The sequence below is a fragment of the Megalobrama amblycephala genome, linkage group LG18 (genome assembly GCF_018812025.1).
Source record: "Megalobrama amblycephala isolate DHTTF-2021 linkage group LG18, ASM1881202v1, whole genome shotgun sequence".
In the NCBI taxonomy this organism is placed as follows: domain Eukaryota; kingdom Metazoa; phylum Chordata; class Actinopteri; order Cypriniformes; family Xenocyprididae; genus Megalobrama; species Megalobrama amblycephala.
The window spans coordinates 30,577,440-30,596,582 of record NC_063061.1 but is presented as its reverse complement, the minus strand read 5'-3'; the positions used below and the strand labels follow the sequence as shown (position 1 = coordinate 30,596,582).

The 19,143-nt window shown below is 36.7% G+C and overlaps 1 protein-coding gene across 1 annotated transcript; it reads right to left on the bottom strand.

Annotated features, from left to right (window-relative positions):
- Window positions 1-3,780: 3,780 nt before the first annotated feature.
- Window positions 3,781-18,459, bottom strand: tbca (tubulin cofactor a). Its single transcript, XM_048165796.1, has 4 exons — window positions 18,226-18,459; window positions 11,231-11,336; window positions 9,265-9,351; window positions 3,781-4,105 (listed from the first exon to the last, which is right to left on the bottom strand). The coding sequence occupies exons 1-4, from the start codon at window positions 18,276-18,278 to the stop codon at window positions 4,025-4,027; spliced, it is 327 nt and encodes a 108-aa protein (XP_048021753.1). The 5' UTR covers window positions 18,279-18,459; the 3' UTR covers window positions 3,781-4,024.
- Window positions 18,460-19,143: the final 684 nt, after the last annotated feature.

Below are 19,143 nucleotides of genomic sequence, written 5' to 3'. Positions count from 1 at the left end.
AACAACAGTAACAGCCTATTATTGTTATTATTATCATGCAGTTTTTGGGGAAATATTTTTAAACCACTTTTCCATCTGAGGCGACCACAAAAGGTGCAATTTTACTCCTAATGACGCACAAATATTATCGACCTTTCCTTATCTTCTTATACTGATCTAGCTCATATTTCTGCATGTTTAGATTTGTGTTAAAGATCTATTTACTTCGTGATTTCAGGTCTCACTATCCTTGTGGGGACATTCGGTCCACACAATACAGGCAAACCCAGCTCCACACCCTTACAGATGCAGCATAACGGCCTCTTTCTCCGCTCATGCAGTTCCACGCCGGAATGTGATTCACGGGGCGTCTATATTCACTCAATTAGAGAATTCTAAAGAGAAAATCGATCGTCCATCTGCAGAAATGCCAGTTTAACAAATTAGATTCTTGTTTCGTGCAGGTGATGCGGTGACAGTCGGGGGGATTAAAGGTAATAAGTTGTTGTGTTTTAGCTGGAGGAAGAGGAGGAGGAGGAGGGGGTGATGAAGAACCCCACCCCCACCCCAACATCCATCAGGTGCTCGGTTCCTCCGGTCGCGCGAGCAGGCTCAGGTAGCGCGCGCCCGCCGCCGCATCTCATGCTCCAATTAGAGGCGCTGCCCTCCGAACGGACTCGATTAGACCGTGATTTATCCGAAAGAAATATAATTATGGCTCCAAATAAAATAATCAGCATTGAAGAGCGATTTCCTTAACGAGATGGAGCGGTTGGGTGTCACGGAGTGGCGGCGCCTCATTAGCGCTATAATGAGGCTTCGGGGTGAACCCGATAATTATCGAAATCTGTAGAATGAAGACCAAGCCAAATGGAACCCGAATTCATCTGCTCCTTCGGCTTTCAAAAAAAAAAACTAAAACACATTTTAAAACACACCGAATTAGGCGAAACTATATAGACTTCAGAGGAAATGCGATTCAGGGATGAACCTGATTATCATGTCAGTGAGGAAACACTCTTTGAAAAGGGACAGCATTGAAACAACTCCTAATCACAACAGTGCAACTTTAGGAAATGCCTAAATAGATATTTGTTTTAAGTTGTAGGGCACTGCAAATATGGAAAGAAGTTTGAGGCATTTGGAGTTCCTCAGATTGCCACACAGGAGAAACCTTTTGGAGAACTTACAAAAAAAGTTCCATAAGATACTTTCCTTTGAAGGAACTTTTTTTTTTTTTTTTTTATTCTTAGAGGCATATTCAAACATACAGATATCCAAAAAATGGTGGCTCAATTATTAACATTACTGTAGTAATGTTGTAGTGGCTTTTCATTTTTAGATACAGGCCTATGATCCCAAAAAGTATTTTAATCATACCACAAAAATGAATGAATGTCACAGCATCGGATAACATACTATAAACACACTTTTATATATATATATATATATATATATATATATATATATATATATATATATATATATATATATATATATATACACAGTCAAACCAAAAATTATTCAGACATTTTTTATATATTTTTACTAGTGGGTGCAGGACACTATAGTTCATTTATGTAAAATAAAGTAAACTGTGACATATTATACCCAAAAATTCTTCATTCAGTGGACTACCAGTAAAATTGATAAAAAATTGGGACCAAAAATTATTCAGACACTTTGACCTGACCATGTTTTGATTAAGTGTTATCTGACATAATGAAGATTAATTTTTTCTGACACAGTTTAACTCTGAGATCTTGTCATATTTTATTACCATTTTTTTTAACTATAATGAATAAACTGTATTAATGAATGAAATGTTCAAGGTGTCTGAATACATTTTGGTTTGACTGTGTGTGTGTGTGTATGTATTATATATATATAAAATGTATAGTGGATCAATCATTTTTAGTTTACACTGACGATGCTTACACATGAAATATGTTCTACTAACATTTGACAACCACAAAGTGTCCAAAATTTTCCCTTTTTTTAATTAATTAATTTTTTATTTTATTTTTTGCCTTCGTTTAAACAATATATCTTTTTATTAAAACAAAATTCTTATTGTGGAGTGGTTTGCTTTAAAACTGTGATAATGCCATCTTTCTTAAAAATAAACATCACCTGGTTTGATATTTTTTCTAATGCAATGATATTCATATGTTTAAAGGCACAATGTGTAAGATTTTTCAATTAAAATATCCAAAAACCACAAATGTTATTTTTTTGTTGACTTGTATACTTACATTATCCCAAATGTTTCCAACAATGTTTCAATCTAGAGAAATAAGCAATTTTAACCATGACAGGACGTGTCTGTGCGTCGCCTATCAATGACATAATACCCGCGTTACCCTCAATTTCTGAAACGGTTTTATTTTGTAGAAACCATGTAAAAACCAAAGATGCTTTAATATAATATGATGTTTTATTAGACAGGTGAGCAACTGTTTTGAAGTTATATATAGCTCAACACGTTTGGTCTTATTGTTTAAATCTCGTTTTCTTGATTTACCGTGTTTTACCATGCCTAATGTCGATCTAGCTTACTGCAGTGTGCAACAAGTGTCTCATAGCAGCTGCAGAGCGAACACAGAGTAGCATTATAACAACTTTCAACACACAAATGTATCTAATATGATAAACAGTGCTACGTTACCCCACATACACGACAGGAAGAAGCGGAAGCGGCGACTGCGGCATAATAAAAGCTCCACTGCTCTCCAGCGGCCTCTTTTCTGTTCACACCTCACTTGGCCCTGCTCTGCGACATACTACAGTAATGTTAATAATCTCATCAATAAATATGATTTCTGCCCGAGTCCTGTCCTGATTCCTGTCCACCGGCTGTACACGTGAAGACAACACCTTCCGTGATTCCTCAAAATCAAGGCGCTTATTTTGAATAAGCGAACCTCTAGCGGCGAAAAACTACATAGTGTGCCTTTAAATAGTATTTGGGATGACTGTAAAAATGAAAAAAAGCCAATGAAACATGAAGTTATTATAAACAACATCTATATGGACTACTGAAGAGTTGGCCCCTGTATGCTATCATATAGTTCTGTCCAGAAAGCGGTGTTTTATCCATTTTTTTCTTCCAATTTCAGGATTTACCTTGATAATGCAGATTTCAAAATCTGAGACACAGAGAAAAGATTGATGCAATCTCTCCCAAAGGACCAGTAACAGGCCCTCCATTATCAAATATTCATAGCTATTAAAAAAAGACACAGTCATAGCCTAGACAAAATACACCTCGAATTCAAATCATGTAATTATGTTGCACTGCAAAATATATTTATGCACTCAGTGTTACTGCAGCAAATGGGTCAATGCATGTGCAGCACAACAGTCCCGTGCTTGCATGAGAGAGTCTGGCCAGCGGAGGTCAGTGTCCTTTCAGGAGAGCTGGAAATATGTTCTCATCATACATTATTTTTTTTGTGCTATACCTGTCTCCCTCTGCATGCAGGAAAGCAAAAGCCTGTCCATGTGACTGACGTCCAGGTTCACTTTCTGCATTAATTACTGCAGCCCTATGAGAAGGGAAACATATGGCATTTTATATGATAACTCAAGCCCGCATTTTACATATTAATTAAGCTTTGTGTAGTCTTTAACTACACGCATCTGCAGCAGGAATAAATGTGAAAGGCTTACACGATATTAAAGATGTCACTATAATCTATAGTTAAAATTCTGTAATAGGCTGGAGATACAGAGCTGAGCAAGAACACAAATATTTAATATTAGCTAAGTTTTCCTAGATAATCAATGATGAAACAGGGGTTTGAAATAATAAAATGAAACTTTATTTCATGATTGTGTAAATTTCTTCACAGAAGGCTTGGGGAAAAACAGTGCCATTAAATTATGAATCAATAAAAAAAAAAATCATGGAAATGCAAACATAAGCAATCAGTAAACACATCGCCTTGCTTCTGAAATGCTGAACAAGTCAGAAGAAATGGAATGGACAGCTGGATGTCAGGGTGTACGTTAGCGTCTGTGGGTGTTTGTTCGTTTGTGTCCATCATCCTTCCAGCTTGACTGACTCTAAAACAGTTCTGGCCTCCTTGTATTCTTCCATTTCAGCCAGTTCCTCTTCTGTTTCCTAAGAAGAAAAAAAAAAGTTTTAAAGTCACTATCTAGACCAAGGCCATAACCATGTCTTGAACACTGAGTGGGGGGGACCAATTTTTTATAAAGCATAAATCAACAGAATAGTGAAGGAAATTCTAGGTCTAATTCTAGTTGGACAATAAACATTTTTCAACTATTTGCAAATAATATTTGAATTAACTTGCATTAAAATATGCATAACATGTAGGCTACTTTTATTTGTATGCCTAATGTTTCAAAAATGCAAAAGTGTCCCGTCACGCTGAATAGGAACTGCATGAATCATATAAATGCCTATTTTCAATTCCGCCGTATTTAAGAAAAAAAAAAAGTCAACTAGTTTGCATTACTGGATGTTACTGTTGTTTAACATTTCTATCACAAAACATGTATTAAATGTTTCGCTATTTACCAAGGGTGTACCGATACCCTCATGTCACGATTCGATACGATATTATTGCGATACTCCAAGACATATGGTAAAAGGTTAACAAAAAAATGAACTCATGATTAAAATGCTAAATTTGGTATTACATTGGTGGTGGAAATGAATAGGCTTGGACTTGGTGCTGGTAACCCAACGTTGACACCAGAACAAAAATATTCATGATTCTAAAGCTGAAAATACAGAATTTTTTTAGACGAATATGCTTGCACTCTGTCACTGACTAGATATATTTAAAATAATAGTAGGCCACTTTTTACTGGTAACATAAGACACTGGGCATTATCAGGACCCACAAATATTCCCCCATTGCATAATTTATACATTATATCCAACATTATATATAGTAGTTTAATGAAGTACTGAAACAAACTCTGTAAACTTGAATTTTGGGTGAACTATGGACAACACACATTGTCACAATCCACAACACATTTTGTTGCATTTTTGTATTGCAATATATATTGTGACAAAATATATTGTTACACCCCTACTATTTACATCTTACCTCACTTTCTTTCAAAGTTAAACTGGTAAACTGGTTTGGGAGGGACAATGACCATTTCTAATAATTTAGGGAGACTTGTCCCCCTCGATGTCTATGGTGGTTACGGCCCTGATCTAGAACCAAACTGGAGTTTCTTAAAGGTGCCCTAGAATCAAAAATTGAATTTACCTCGGCATAGTTGAAATAACAAGAGTTCAGTACATGGAAATGACATACAGTGAGTCTCAAACTCCATTGTTTCCTCCTTCTTATATAAAACTCATTTGTTTAAAAGACCTCCGAAGAACAGGCGAATCTCAACATAACACTGACTGTTACGTAACAGTCGGGATCATTAAAGGTCCCATTCTTCGTGATCCCATGTTTCAAACTTTAGTTAGCGTGTAATGTTGTTGTTAGAGTATAAATAAAATCTGTAAAATTTTAAAGCTCAAAGTTCAATGCCAAGCGAAGATATTTTATTTAACAGAAGTCGCCTACATCGAACGGCCAGTTTGGACTACATCCCTCTACTTCCTTCTTTAATGACGTCACTAAAACAGTTTTTTGACTAACCTCCGCCCACAGGAATACACAAGAGTTGCGTTTGTAGAGTGTGTTTGTCGCCATGTCGTCGAAACGCTGTTATTTTCATCCCGCAGTCTAATCACCGGGTCTGATTCTGGCTCAAATTGATAGGGCAAAATTAAAGACATGTTTACAATAACACTGAGCGCATGCATCTCCACGTTATGGTAAGAGGCGTGACCTTTCCGGGCACGGTGCGCTCAGAGCTGTCGAATCACAACACAGGAACCGCTGGCACAATCAGAACTCGTTACGTATTTCTGAAGGAGGGACTTCATAGAACAAGGAAGTCATCAGCCCGTTTTTATGACAGTGGAAACAGCGGTATACAGATAAGTAAATTATGTGAAAAATACTGTGTTTTTTTACACGCGAAACATGAACACATGTTATATTGCACACTATAAACACAATCAAAGCTTCAAAAAACCACAAAAAACGGGACCTTTAATATGTACGCCCCCAATATTTGCATATGCCAGCCCATGTTCAAGGCATTACACAAGGGCAGCTAGTATTAACGTCTGGATCTGTGCACAGGTGAATCATCAGACTAGGTAAGCAAGCAAGGACAATAGCAAAAAATGGCAGATGGAGCAATAATAACTGACATGATCCATGATTACATGATATTTTTAGTGATATTTGTAAATTGTCTTTCTAAATGTTTCGTTAGCATGTTGCTAATGTACTGTTAAATGTGGTTAAAGTTACCATCGTTTATTACTGTATTCACGGAGACAATTTAAAGGGGCCGATTTAAAGGGGCCGCAGCCTGAATCGGTGCATAGTTAATGATGCCCCAAAATAGGCAGTTAAAAAAAATAATTAAAATGCTAAATTTGGTATTACATTGGTGGTGGAAATGAATAGGCTTGGACTTGGTGCTGGTAACCCAACGTTGACACCAGAACAAAAATATTCATGATTCTAAAGCTGAAAATACAGAATTTTTTTAGACGAATATGCTTGCACTCTGTCACTGACTAGATATATTTAAAATAATAGTAGGCCACTTTTTACTGGTAACATAAGTGATTCGACAATTCAGAGCCACTGTACAAGCGAACGGCAAAAAAAAGTTGATCCACTTCGTCTCGCAGCACAAAGCACTTTATGACAAACAAAGTGTGGAATACAAAGAGACGGAATATAAAAGTTATGAATACGTTTAAACACCAGTATTTCCTACACCTACACTGATTGTTTTGGGATAATCCCGCAGCTCCTTGCTAAGGAGGTGGAACTCTCCTTCCTTTCTATGCAATCTCAGGATTGGATGGACTCAATATTTCCTTTCTTTTTCTCTTTTTAAGAAGGGAGAGGACAACAAAATCATCCTCACTGCTTGAAGACTCCATTTTGTATCATTTTGCTATACGCAACAGACTCGGTGTGCAAGGTTTCCATGCGTGACAAATACGAAAACGCACACGAAAAGGTCTTTGCATACTGAGTCCATACTTAAGTATTATACAATTTCTTTTTCAAAATATTGACATTTTCAGATAAAAAAAAAAAAAAACTAAAAAATTTATATAATTCATATTAAATAATCTGATTGAACCAAACCTCAGATTTCTTGATGAACTGCATAATTTTAGTCATCAAATATTTAATTAAATATTTACATTTTTATGATAATGTAGCTGTAGCTGTTATAACAGCCTTAAAATGACATGAAACACATGCAAACCTGAAGTGTACAGAGAGGCTGAATAGAGTGGGAGTTTTTAAATCAGATCACAGTAACACAATGAGAGAGACTAACTACATCTCCAAATACAGCTAATCCACTCAGTGAACCGGTCAGATAATCACACACACAACCACCTCAGACAAACAAACACACTCACACACGTAACACAGTGTGAAAATGTAATGGAGGCATTGAGAGGAGTAGGTCATATCAATGCTAATCGATCGACGACGGTTTCTATGGAGGCCATTGCCGTGACAACATTACTAATGAACTGAAATGTGTGTGTGTGTGTGTAGCCTCAGTGAGCTGGTGTGCACCTGACAGTAAGTTTTACACTGACACAAAATAGTAGAAACCATTTTTATTGAAACACACTAACAGGAGCGCACCTGTGCCATCACAGCTTTTCATTTCATCTCACTTTTTTCTGTTAATTAATGTGACCCCTGTAATCCTGTACTTCCTCTAAACGTCAATAAATAGGAAGCGGATGGCACTGTCTCCCCTGTGCAAATCTCATGAACAGACATCTTTCTCACACACATAAACCTGCCATGTCATGATGCCCTGTGCTTAGAACTGATCCAAACACCTGTTCTGCCCATATTCAGTCGATGAATACCCTTTTTTAGACAATATGTATTATTGTTATTACTGCTTTGTATGGCTAATCCTTTTCAAGGCTAGGAATGTGAGAAGACAAACTATATGCATTTTTGGTCGGGATGCACAGGCATTTTAGCCACTGAAGACTTTCTAAATGTGTGATTTTTTTTAATGTGTAAATTGTCTAAAAATGGGATAAAGCTGTTGTTGTTGTTGGTTTTCAGCCAAAAATGTAAGAAAATTATCAAAAGTACGGACTTTGGTACCAAGTCAGTACTGAAATTTTAATAATGTGACGATAACAGCATTTCCCCCTAGCATTTTGAGCGCTGTGGAAAGGATTCTTAAACACCTCTGATTGGCCATTATGTTCATGCACTCAACAGATATGTCTGTGATTGGCTACAATGATCTACACTTTAAAAAACATGTTGTAAATCTTTGATGCCCTTCACCAAGCACTATCAGCGGATCCGTCTTATTACTAGGTATCTGCTGATAGACACCTACTTTCAAACGATCTTATGTGTATCTGTGTAAGCGCTCGGTGAAGAGCATCAAAGAGGTCTATTTACAACATGTTTTTGAAGCGTTGATCATTGTAACCAATCACAGACAAGTAATGTAAATGCTGCTGTAAAATACAGATGTGCCAATGTTGTCATGATCAATGCATTGATTTAAAGCCTTTCAGGTAGGACTAGTGTTAATTTTGTTAACGAAAAGTATGACGGAAAATGTTCGTCAATGACCTTTTTCCATGGGCAAGACACCAACGTCATTAAACGATAACTGTGACTATATTAAGAAGCAATATCATTGACGAAAAGAGACAGGACTAAAATGTAGTTAAAAAATAAAAAAAATTACCAAAAGCTCTTTATTGTTGTAGAAAAAAAAAAAGGACAAAATATTAAAGACAGCTCAACAAGCCTCTACTCCGATAGATATCTCAAGCTTAAATCACCCAATCTGTTAAAAGGATAAATTTTTTGGCTAATGTTTTACTTAATCTACGCAATCTGGCTCAAATTGAGCAAAATATTCATAATTATCAACTTAACCATTATGCAGCATGGCGAAAGTGTGACTAAGTTTTCGTTGACTAAAATGATCATTTAGACGACTAAAACTTGACTAAACAAAAACAGGACAAGGTTGACTAAATATGATAAAAACTAAAAGTACATTTGACAAAGGACTAAGATTATAAGACTAAACATAAAAATAGCTGACAAACTGAATACTAGATAAGACTTCTAGGTCAGTGTGTGACAGACTTTTCAGTTTGTCAGTGTGTGTGTGTGTATTTGATATTCTCACCAACAGCTGTTGTAGGTCAGCGTGGGCCATAGCTAAACGACGATGGCAGTCTGGGATCATCATTCTTGACTCTTGCAACACCTCCAACTGTTTAAGACATTTAAGAGATTTTACTGGATTTTGCAGTATTATAAAAACAGAAGAATTATTTCTTTCACATAAAAACATCACCTAGAAAACCAAATCCTCCCTGAGATTGAGAAAGAACTTTTGTATGTCTAGCTCAATGGAAAAACTGCTTGTCGAGCGATCAGCTGCTGCAACCAAAAACTGGCCCCATCCTCAACTCATCAGATATGAAGATGAACAAATCATGACAGGATCAATCCCTTTAAAACAGAGCTGTATATGCATTCACTCCAGAGAGAAGATGAAGTAGAGAATGAGGACAGAGAGAGAACATGGTCCACTACTCCTCAAGATCCTCTAAATTAGCAGCATGTGTTGTTAATTACAAAACTCCTCTAAAGTTACATAACATCATTAATTTTGCATCAGCACATTAAAACTAACCCTGATCTCACCCACAGCGCTGCCATACTGAATCAGCTCTGTTCCTTTTAAGGCAGAACAACCGACTGGTACCAGCGTTCAGATATTAACTCTGATGACTTACTCTCTTTACAGTCAGACAATGTTCTACATCCAGGGGGCAAAATTAAAGGGTTAGTTCACCCAAAAATGAAAATTCTGTCATGAATTACTCACCCTCGTGCCGTTTTACACCCGTAAGACCTTCGTTGATCTTTGGAACACAAATTAAGGTATTTGTGTTGAAATCCAATGACTCGGTGAGGCCTCCATAGCCAGCAATGACATTTCCTCTCTCAAGATCCATTAATGTACTAAAAACATATTTAAATCAGTTCATGTGAGTACAGTGGTTCAATATTAATATTATAAAGCGACGAGAATATTTTTGGTGCGCCAAAAAACAAAACAAAATAACGACTTATATAGTGATGACTGATTTCAAAACACTGCTTCAGGAAGCTTCGGAGCATAATGAATCAGCGTATCGAATCATGATTCGGATCGCGTGTCAAACCGCCAAACTGCTGAAATCATGTGACTTTGGCGCTCCGAAATGCGGATGCGACACGTTGATTCATTATGCTCCGAAGTTTCCTGAGGAAGCGTTTTGAAATTGGCCATCACTAAATAATTTGTTATTTTGTTTTTTTTTGGCGCTCCAAAAATATTCTCGTCGCTTTATAATATTAATATTGAACCACTGTACTCACATGAACTGATTTAAATATGTTTTTAGTACATTAATGGATCTTGAGAGAGGAAATGTCATTGCTCCCTATGCAGGCCTCACTGAGCCATCGGATTTCAACAAAAATATCTCAATTTGTGTTCCGAAGATTCCGGCGTGAGCAATAAATGACAGAATTTTCATTTTTGGGTGAACTAACCCTTTAACTCTTACAAAGTGCTAAAAGTGACTAAAATTGACTTTGTATTATTGACCAGTTGGCTGGTAACTTTATACAGGGCTGTTGAATGCTTGAATCTGATCTAAGATCTAAGGTGTGCAATCATTTTCAGGGACATTACTCCTTACATAATCAGCTTTAAATAAATGTTACAGAATTCTGATGTCAGTGATACGAGTGATTCTTTCACTTCTGTGGAATATTTATCATCGAAAGTTTATCTAGGATGCCTGAAGTATTTTTCATTGTTGACACGTGGAATATTTCTCACTTTAAGCTACCAAAGCAAAAAAAAAAAAAAAAAACACGAGACCAACACATCTCATATGATATGCAATGAACTGTGCCGTCTGTCAGAAACATGAAAATATTTTAAATTAAAATAAATAACTATGTCCCTGACTGGAGTTTTACAAAACCTTGAATTTCCTCAGTTCTGGACCCAATCATAGTACTCTTATGGTCCTTTAAATGAGTGAGTCTCATCAGGTTGTGTGTTATTTTAGGTGGTTTATTCTTCTTACCTGTTTCTTGATTACATACTCGTCTCCTGCCTCCGCCTTGAGACGCTCAATCTTCTCTTCCTGCTGCTTTGCCTCCTTTATGTACAACACCTCCTCTTTGGCCAAACTGAGAGAGGGAGAGAGAGAGATAGAGAAAGCAAGAATGAGAATGGATAGAGAGGGGTGAGTTTTACCCTTTAAATCTCAATACTTATTTGTCCAACCGATGCTGTCAGGAATTTACCGCCAAGAAGTCAAACAACTAGCTAACTTTCAGATCTCTCAAAATACAAATAAGCAACTTACAAGGGCCCAAAACCAGAGAATCAACTTCTAATGTCCTGACGTTTCACATTACTAATCTTTTTTAATTGCATCTAAATATATATTAATTTAAACAATGCAAGTATATTTTTAATTAGGTTGAAATATATATAAAAAGATGATGTAGATGTAGACAATATTGCAGAATTTGAACAAATACACTACCGTTCAAAAGTTTGGGGTTTGTAGATTTTTTTTTTTTTTTTTTAAATACTTTTAATCAGCAAGGATGCATTATATTGATCAGAAATTATAGTAAATACATTTATAATGTTACAAAAGATTTATTTTAAATAAATGATGTTCTCTTGAACTTTCTAAATGTATGCATTACATTTTCCACAAAAATATTAAGCAGAACAACTTTTTTCAACTGATAATAATAAGAAAAGTTTCTTGAGCAGCAGATCAGCATATTAGAATGGTTTCTGAAGGAGCATGTGACACTGAAGACTGGAGTAATGATGCTGAAAATTCAGCTTTGATCACAGGAATAAATTACATTTTAATATATATTAAAAAAAAACAGTAAAAAGAAAAATTGTTAAATATTTTTACTATTTAAAATAACTTCATTATTTTAAATAGTAAAAATATTTAACAAGATTACTTTTTACTGTATTTATCAAATAAATGCAGCCTTGGTGAGCATGAGACTTCTTTAATAACATAAAAAAAAAGAAAACCGTACCAACAACCCCAAACCTTTAGTATTGTACTTACTGCTCAAAACGAACAAAACTCGCTATACAAGGAGAAACTAGCAGTTCTATTAACTCAAAACCAGTGGTTTTATACTTTGCTAAACTTGGTATGTCCATCAAGTTGCACCAAAAAAAACAAAAATGTTAATATGTGATATATAAAACATTTTTGTGTTGAATCATAAAACACCTCACATCATGATTAAATATTTCAGTCATACCACCCCATCTCGAGTCTATATAAATCACTAGTTATCACTGTTAACTTTGAAACAACAAACTGGTGAAACACACTTAGACAAAACTACCACTAACAAACTTCTGATTCCCCACATAATTTCAACCCATGAACAAATACTTATTCATTCTACTGTATCTTATTGTCAACAACGTCTATCCCAACATTTCCTACCTCCCAATTCTCTCTTCCTTAATGTCAGTCTCAGAAAAGCTGCATGCTTGTTAGCCACAGTGAAAAACTGCATCAGCAACATCCTGATCGCTACGCTAATCTGTCTTTTAACCGCATCTGTCTCCCTCTCCCTCACACACACTCACAAAGACACTGTACTGCCCCTACTAGGATTAATTGATCATCAATTTAGTCCCTAATTTGGACTAAGTCAGGTGGCAAATGGGCCACTTTTGCTTGATTGTTAGTGAAAACGCAGTGCGAGTACATTGATAAATTTTGATTATTTATCAATTATGGCCAAATGAACTAAACGCACTGAATAAATTCACGGCCTGATTGCCGTAATGGAGTTTGAAAATATCACTACTGATAATGATTCTAGCTAATAGCCGCTTTCCGTCTGCGGCCTGCTCGCTTGTCGGGACGACATGGCGTTGCGGAATTCATTTTTCATAAAATCAGCTGTGTATGTGTGTGTGTTAGACAGCGAGAAAAAGAGAGGGAGAGCACGAGACGCTTCTCCATTAATCAAACGCGCTGCCAGCCCGGGCCGCGTGCCGTAAGATCCGTCTCCGCCTGCGACAATATGTCATATTTTACGTCAATTACGGCGGTTTTAACAGGCTTCAATCACGACGCCATGGTGCAATTCTCTACATATGCTCAAGGTAAGGCTTTCTTTGACACGCGCGCAAAAATTAGACCACAGGAAAAGGAATGGGGGGTGCAACCAGCAAGGAAGCCAGAGGGGTGGAAAGATCGGGGTGTAGCATAATTCTAATAAAAGTGAGGGACAGGCTAATGAAAAAGTGTCATGCTGATGTTAATTTCTTGTTTCTGCAGGGTGATGTGGGAGCTGCTTATAGCAGGGGCGGAGCTGGGCAGCTGTAAATGGGGCTGCCAGGGCTGCTTCCTTCAGCTTAATGGAAAAAGCATCTCTCTGGAAAATAGAGAAAAGAATTAGACTCGACACACACATTCTCTCCCCTCTAATACTGTATTTTTGAGGCGGCGGGCCGGCGGCGAGACCCGGTGACAAAAGCAAATTACGTCTGTCATTTTATTAAGTGCATCCGCTGAGCTAGGCCAGAAAACACTGACTGGAATACATCACCAAAAAGAAGCAAAGAAAAAAGAAAACGGCAAGTGAAGGGTAAAAAGGGATGGTTGAAGACGGCGAGATGCAAAATTGGCTGGCGGTTCGTTCAGACCAACGCCATCCAGTTGTCAAGGCCAAGACGGAGAGAAAGTTTTGGAAAAATAGCTAATTTCTTCACCGAATGAATATATTGGTGAAAAGTGGATGTTTTGAGAAACATTTGGCCTTAATGCTTTTCAGAACCAAGGCTGAGCAGCCAACATTTGGCATGAGATCTTGACCACTTCTTCATAGGGTGTTTCAGGAACCCCCTTGAGGCTTTTGAAAACGTGGGATGTAGCTGTATGAGAGGGGCTTGACCCGAAGGTGGTAATTAACTGACATTACAAGCATCCACGTGTACAACAGTTTCTAGCATTGACACATCACCTCAGGATAACTCTTCATAGCCCTGCATCACCAAACAGTGAACAGCTGTCATTGGTGGAAAGGGTGACCACATCACAACACTGTTAAAGGGTTAGTTCATCCAGAAATGAAAATTCTGTCATTAATTACTCACACACACATGTTGTTCCAAACACGCAAGACCTTCATCTTCATCAAACCTGTAACCATAAGACCTTTGGAAGTTCATCTTCGGAACACAAATTAAGATGTTTTTGACGAAATACGAGAGCTTTCTGACCTCTGATAGACTGCAATGTTAACACTTTCAAGGCCCAGAAAGGTAGTAAAGACATCATTAAAATAGTCCATGTGACTACAGTGGTTCTGACGTAGAACCTGGAAGCGCTGCACTGTGTTTACTATGCGAACAACATAGGAGATAGAGAATAAAGTCATTATTTTTGTTTGTTTTTTGCACACAAAAAGTATTCTCATTGCTTCACAACATTAAAGGATTAATTCACTTTAAAATGAAAATTAGCCCAACCTTTACTCACCCTCAAGCCATCCTAGGTGTATATAAAACTTTCTTCTTTCTGATGAACATAATCTGAGAAATATTAATAAATATCCTGACACATCTGAGCTTTATAATGGCAGTGATGGGGATCAATGAGTATGAGCTGAAGAAAGTGCTTCCATCTACATCCATCCATCATAAATGTGTGCTCCAAACGGCTTCGGTGGGGTTAATCCTTTACGGTTGAACCACTGCATTCAAATGGACTATTTTAACAATATCTTTACTACCTTTCTGGGCCTTGAAAGTAATAATTAAATTGCTGTCTATGGAGGGGTCAGACAGCTCTCGGATGATCAAAAATATCTTAATTTGTGTTCTGAAGATGAACGAAGGTCTTACTGGTTTGTAACGACATGAGGGTGAGTAATTAATGACAGAATTTTCATTTTTGGGTGAACTAACCCTTTGATCATCTACTTGAACTACAAAAATCTGCTTTTTACCTTAAAACATACTGATAACCATACAGGTGGTAAAACAAAACAGAAAAAAAAAGAAAGAAAGAAATTCACAGTTTTGTACAGTAAAATTACGGATAAAGTGATGTTAAACCTTTTACAATGTTTCACCATATATGGTAAGATATCAGTTTATAGGTTTTTACTGCAGGATTTTTTTTGTAAAAAAAAATATATTTTTAAAAGTGCAGTATATAGTTTTAACCAACATATTGCCCGCCACAATATATTAGCAATAAAATATAATATTATTACCAGTCAAATTGCTGATTTCTTACCATTAAAGGGTTAGTTCACCCAAAAATTCTGTCATTAATTACTCACCCTCATGTCGTTCCACACCTGTAAGAACTTTGTTCATCTTCGGAACACAAATTAAGATATTTTTAATGAAATCCAAGTGATTTCTGTCCCTACACTGACAGTCTACGCAAATACCACTTTCAAGCCCAGTAAGGTATTAAATACATCATTAAAGTACTCCATGTGACTCCAGTGGTTTAAAACATACTGTTGGAGATTTTATACATATTTTTTATGCACAAAGTACTCGCGTTGCTTCATAAAACTGAGGGTAAACTACTGGAGTCACATGGAGTACTTTATGATGTCTTTACTACCTTTCTGGGCTTGAAAGTGGTAGTTGCATAGCTGTCAATGGCTATGCAACCCCAGTTCCTAAAATCTTAAGCCTTGTCAATGGATAATGCACATTTACAGTTTTCATTTAAGCATTTGGTAGACACTTTTTCACTTTTTGCATTCCCTGAGAATCGAACCCATGGCCTTGGCATTGCAAGCACCATGCTCTACTACTGTTTGAGTTTTTGAATTCTGGTTTGAACTCCGCATTTTGTCAGAAGATGGACATTAAAAAAATAAATGCTCCATATTGGTCCAACATCAAAAATGATATTCTGTCCTACATTGACAGTATCAGGAATCATCTTTCTATTTCAGCACTCATTGAAACACACTGTTACATAGAGGCCAAGCTTAGAGCAAACATACAAACAGACAGACTTAAAGCGAGTAAACCAGGTGACCATCAAGAAGCCCACACCTCACAGGCCTGACAAATGAAGAAATGCAATTCAGCAATACAGCGTTCAAAGGTGGACAAAATCAATTATCTGACCTGAAGCGGAGAAGCCCCGGTCTGAGTGAACCACAGAGGCCTGCGCTCGCATGGGGAGAGAAATTTGAGAGAAATCTATAGGACCTAAAGACCCAGCTGAAAGAAAACAAAGCAACTTGCACTGCTCTAATCGATACGAAGGCTGGACCGTCCACACAGAGAGCCAAAAACAGATGGGAAATCCAGAAGAAACATGTCTAAGAGACACGAACGATGTGTCTGCCGTCGCTGGGCCTAACAGCAGGAATGTTCCATCATAAAACAATCAATTGACGCCAACGGTGCCGATGCAATAAGCAAATTCAGCATAAATGAATTCAGACACCAAGATGTGATTGGTCCCTCATGTGAACATCAGCTGAGTTTGACAGGCCAAACGTTGGGTTCTTATCGTGGCGCGGCTCATTACGATGTTGTCTCCTGTGTTGGCATGGTGTGCGAGTTGTTTCCTAACCCTCTCTCTTTCTCAATCCCACTGAGAATCATTCCCACACTTCCATTACCAGCCCTATCAAACAGGCCCATCTCAATCAGCCCCTCATCTGGTCAATCAATGCAAACAGCAGTCAGGTGGGGATTGGAGGGGAGAGCAGAGAAAGGGAGGGGATGAAGAGAGGATGAGGCAAGAACAGAGACACTCGCAGAACACAAATGACCAACTTTAATACGAGTCTAACATTCGTTAAGCGCTTCTGGTCTTACTGGGGACTGTCAGTTGTACAAACCAAAAATGTTTGAGTAAAGTTATTTCACAATAAACAAAACGAAATAGTAGCCTACATAGTTAGTGCAATTACATTTATTTAAATTGAGCATTAAAAGTTCATATTGATGATCTATCAAAGACTATAGAATAACACTTAAAGGGACTTTGGTTATATTCTGTAACTAATGTTGATACACTGCCACAATACAAAGGATGTATTTTACGGGTGCAACAGCCTGTCACTGACAGTCCCTTATGAAAATGAAGCATTACTACTGTGATCACAGTTCAGCTAGGCCTATAGTATTTGTATAATTCCATGGTTATCACTACAAATAAACATTTTAACCATGTTTAAACAAAACTACAATAGAATAAGTTGCAATTATGGTATATTGAATGTTAAAATAACTTTCAAATATAATGTTAAGTGGGTATCAATACCCATTTTACTCTTCGTAATTCAATAATTTAAGAAATTTTAAAATTCACAAATTCAGATTAGAGGTATTGTATCGGTATCGATATCAGCGATATTGGCCTTGAAGGTATCGGTATTGTATCGAAAAGAAAATAAGTGGTATCACCCATCCTTATTCATACAATATAATATCTGAATAAATCTGATTTATATAATATATAATACTATATTCATAATATTATATATATATATATAATGTGTGTGTGTATGTGTATAGACAGATAGATGCTGTAAATGATAAAATAATGTAAGCTACAAACTAGTGTGTATGACTACGTTAATAAATTAAAAATTAATTTTATTTGCAATATCAAGCAGCATAACGGAGTTCTCTTTTATTATAGTCCAGATGATACAGAAATAAATATATATTAAGTTACACATGGCACTAACAAAGCCTCCTATTCTTCATTCAATACCTCATTTTGACTACTTGTCTACTTATTCTTTGGTCTATTGGACTCATAACACACAAATACAAACTAACAAATAACACTTATGAATTACATAACATTCATAGATTTCACTGCACCGAAAGTGACCGGAGTCTTTAACTTGACATCTGGACAATGTTCCTGCAGCTGTCAAAGCACCGGGCTATATTTACAGCCTCTGCCACAGAACTCACTCATCTGCTGCGTATGCCTGCAGAATGGCGCGGTGAACCTGCGGCCTTCCCGTCGCACATAAAAGAAATCTGATTATTCAGCCTTCTTACCGTTTAACCACACCGGTCTTGATTTTTATTTGTCGTATTCTTGGATCCGCCATTGTCCGTGTTGTTTGAAACAGTAAAGCGGAAGGAAAAGCGGATAAATATGTTAACAATTAGATAGTAACAGCAGAAGCGCGCAGCTGAGATTAGCCTGATAGCACAGTGACACACCAACACACAGCAGAAAGTGTGCGCATGCGTAGATAGAACAGAGCATGTGACAGCAGTTCAAAGATCAACTCCGTTTTTAATTTTAGTACATTTTATAATGCAATTTATATAGGTTGTTTGCCCACACAGGCTGATAAAAATAATGAAATAATACACTAAAAAAGTAAACATACGGGTATCATTGTTATATTATGCTTTTTTAATTGTACAGGTAGGCTAAAGTATTATGTAAATATCACAGTAGCTTATGAATTTAGTACTATGGTATATATAATGTCGGGTATATATATTATATATAATGTATATAAAGGTATATATAATTTCGTTTTTATTCTACAACTGATTATTAGCCTACTGAATCTGTTATTTTCGTATTACATGTAGGCAAAATCATATGTTGCTACCATTAATAATTAAAATAAACATTTAATAGACCTATATGTAAACAGACCTGTTAATTACGGCATAAATTATATTATTTGCCAACAATTGTCTTAATTATTTATGTGGGTTAGGCTTTAAAAAGTAACATTTATTAATTTATACATCAATATTTTATTGTTTTACTTCATTACTGTTGTTGTATTAGTAGACTGTCATTGCTTTGGTCAGTGGTGTGACCGGGCTGGACTGTCGACTGTGTGATCTACTCCTCACAGCCACTGGAAGCACAGTGGACATCATAGACACCTCGATTGCCGGAGGTAATGTTTTAGGCTGGAGCAGGTAAAGTGAGATATGTCACACGTG

What these genes read in the sequence shown, in the direction of transcription:
- tbca (XM_048165796.1), bottom strand. Translation starts at nt 18,278, where the DNA reads ATGGCGGATCCAAGAATACGACAAATAAAAATCAAGACCGGTGTGGTT. An exon ending in AAGACCGGTGTGGTTAAACG is followed by an intron (nt 11,337 to 18,225) that starts GTAAGAAGGCTG and finishes TCCCTCTCTCAG; the next exon opens with TTTGGCCAAAGAGGAGGTGT. An exon ending in AGTATGTAATCAAGAAACAG is followed by an intron (nt 9,352 to 11,230) that starts GTAAGAAGAATA and finishes TGTCTTAAACAG; the next exon opens with TTGGAGGTGTTGCAAGAGTC.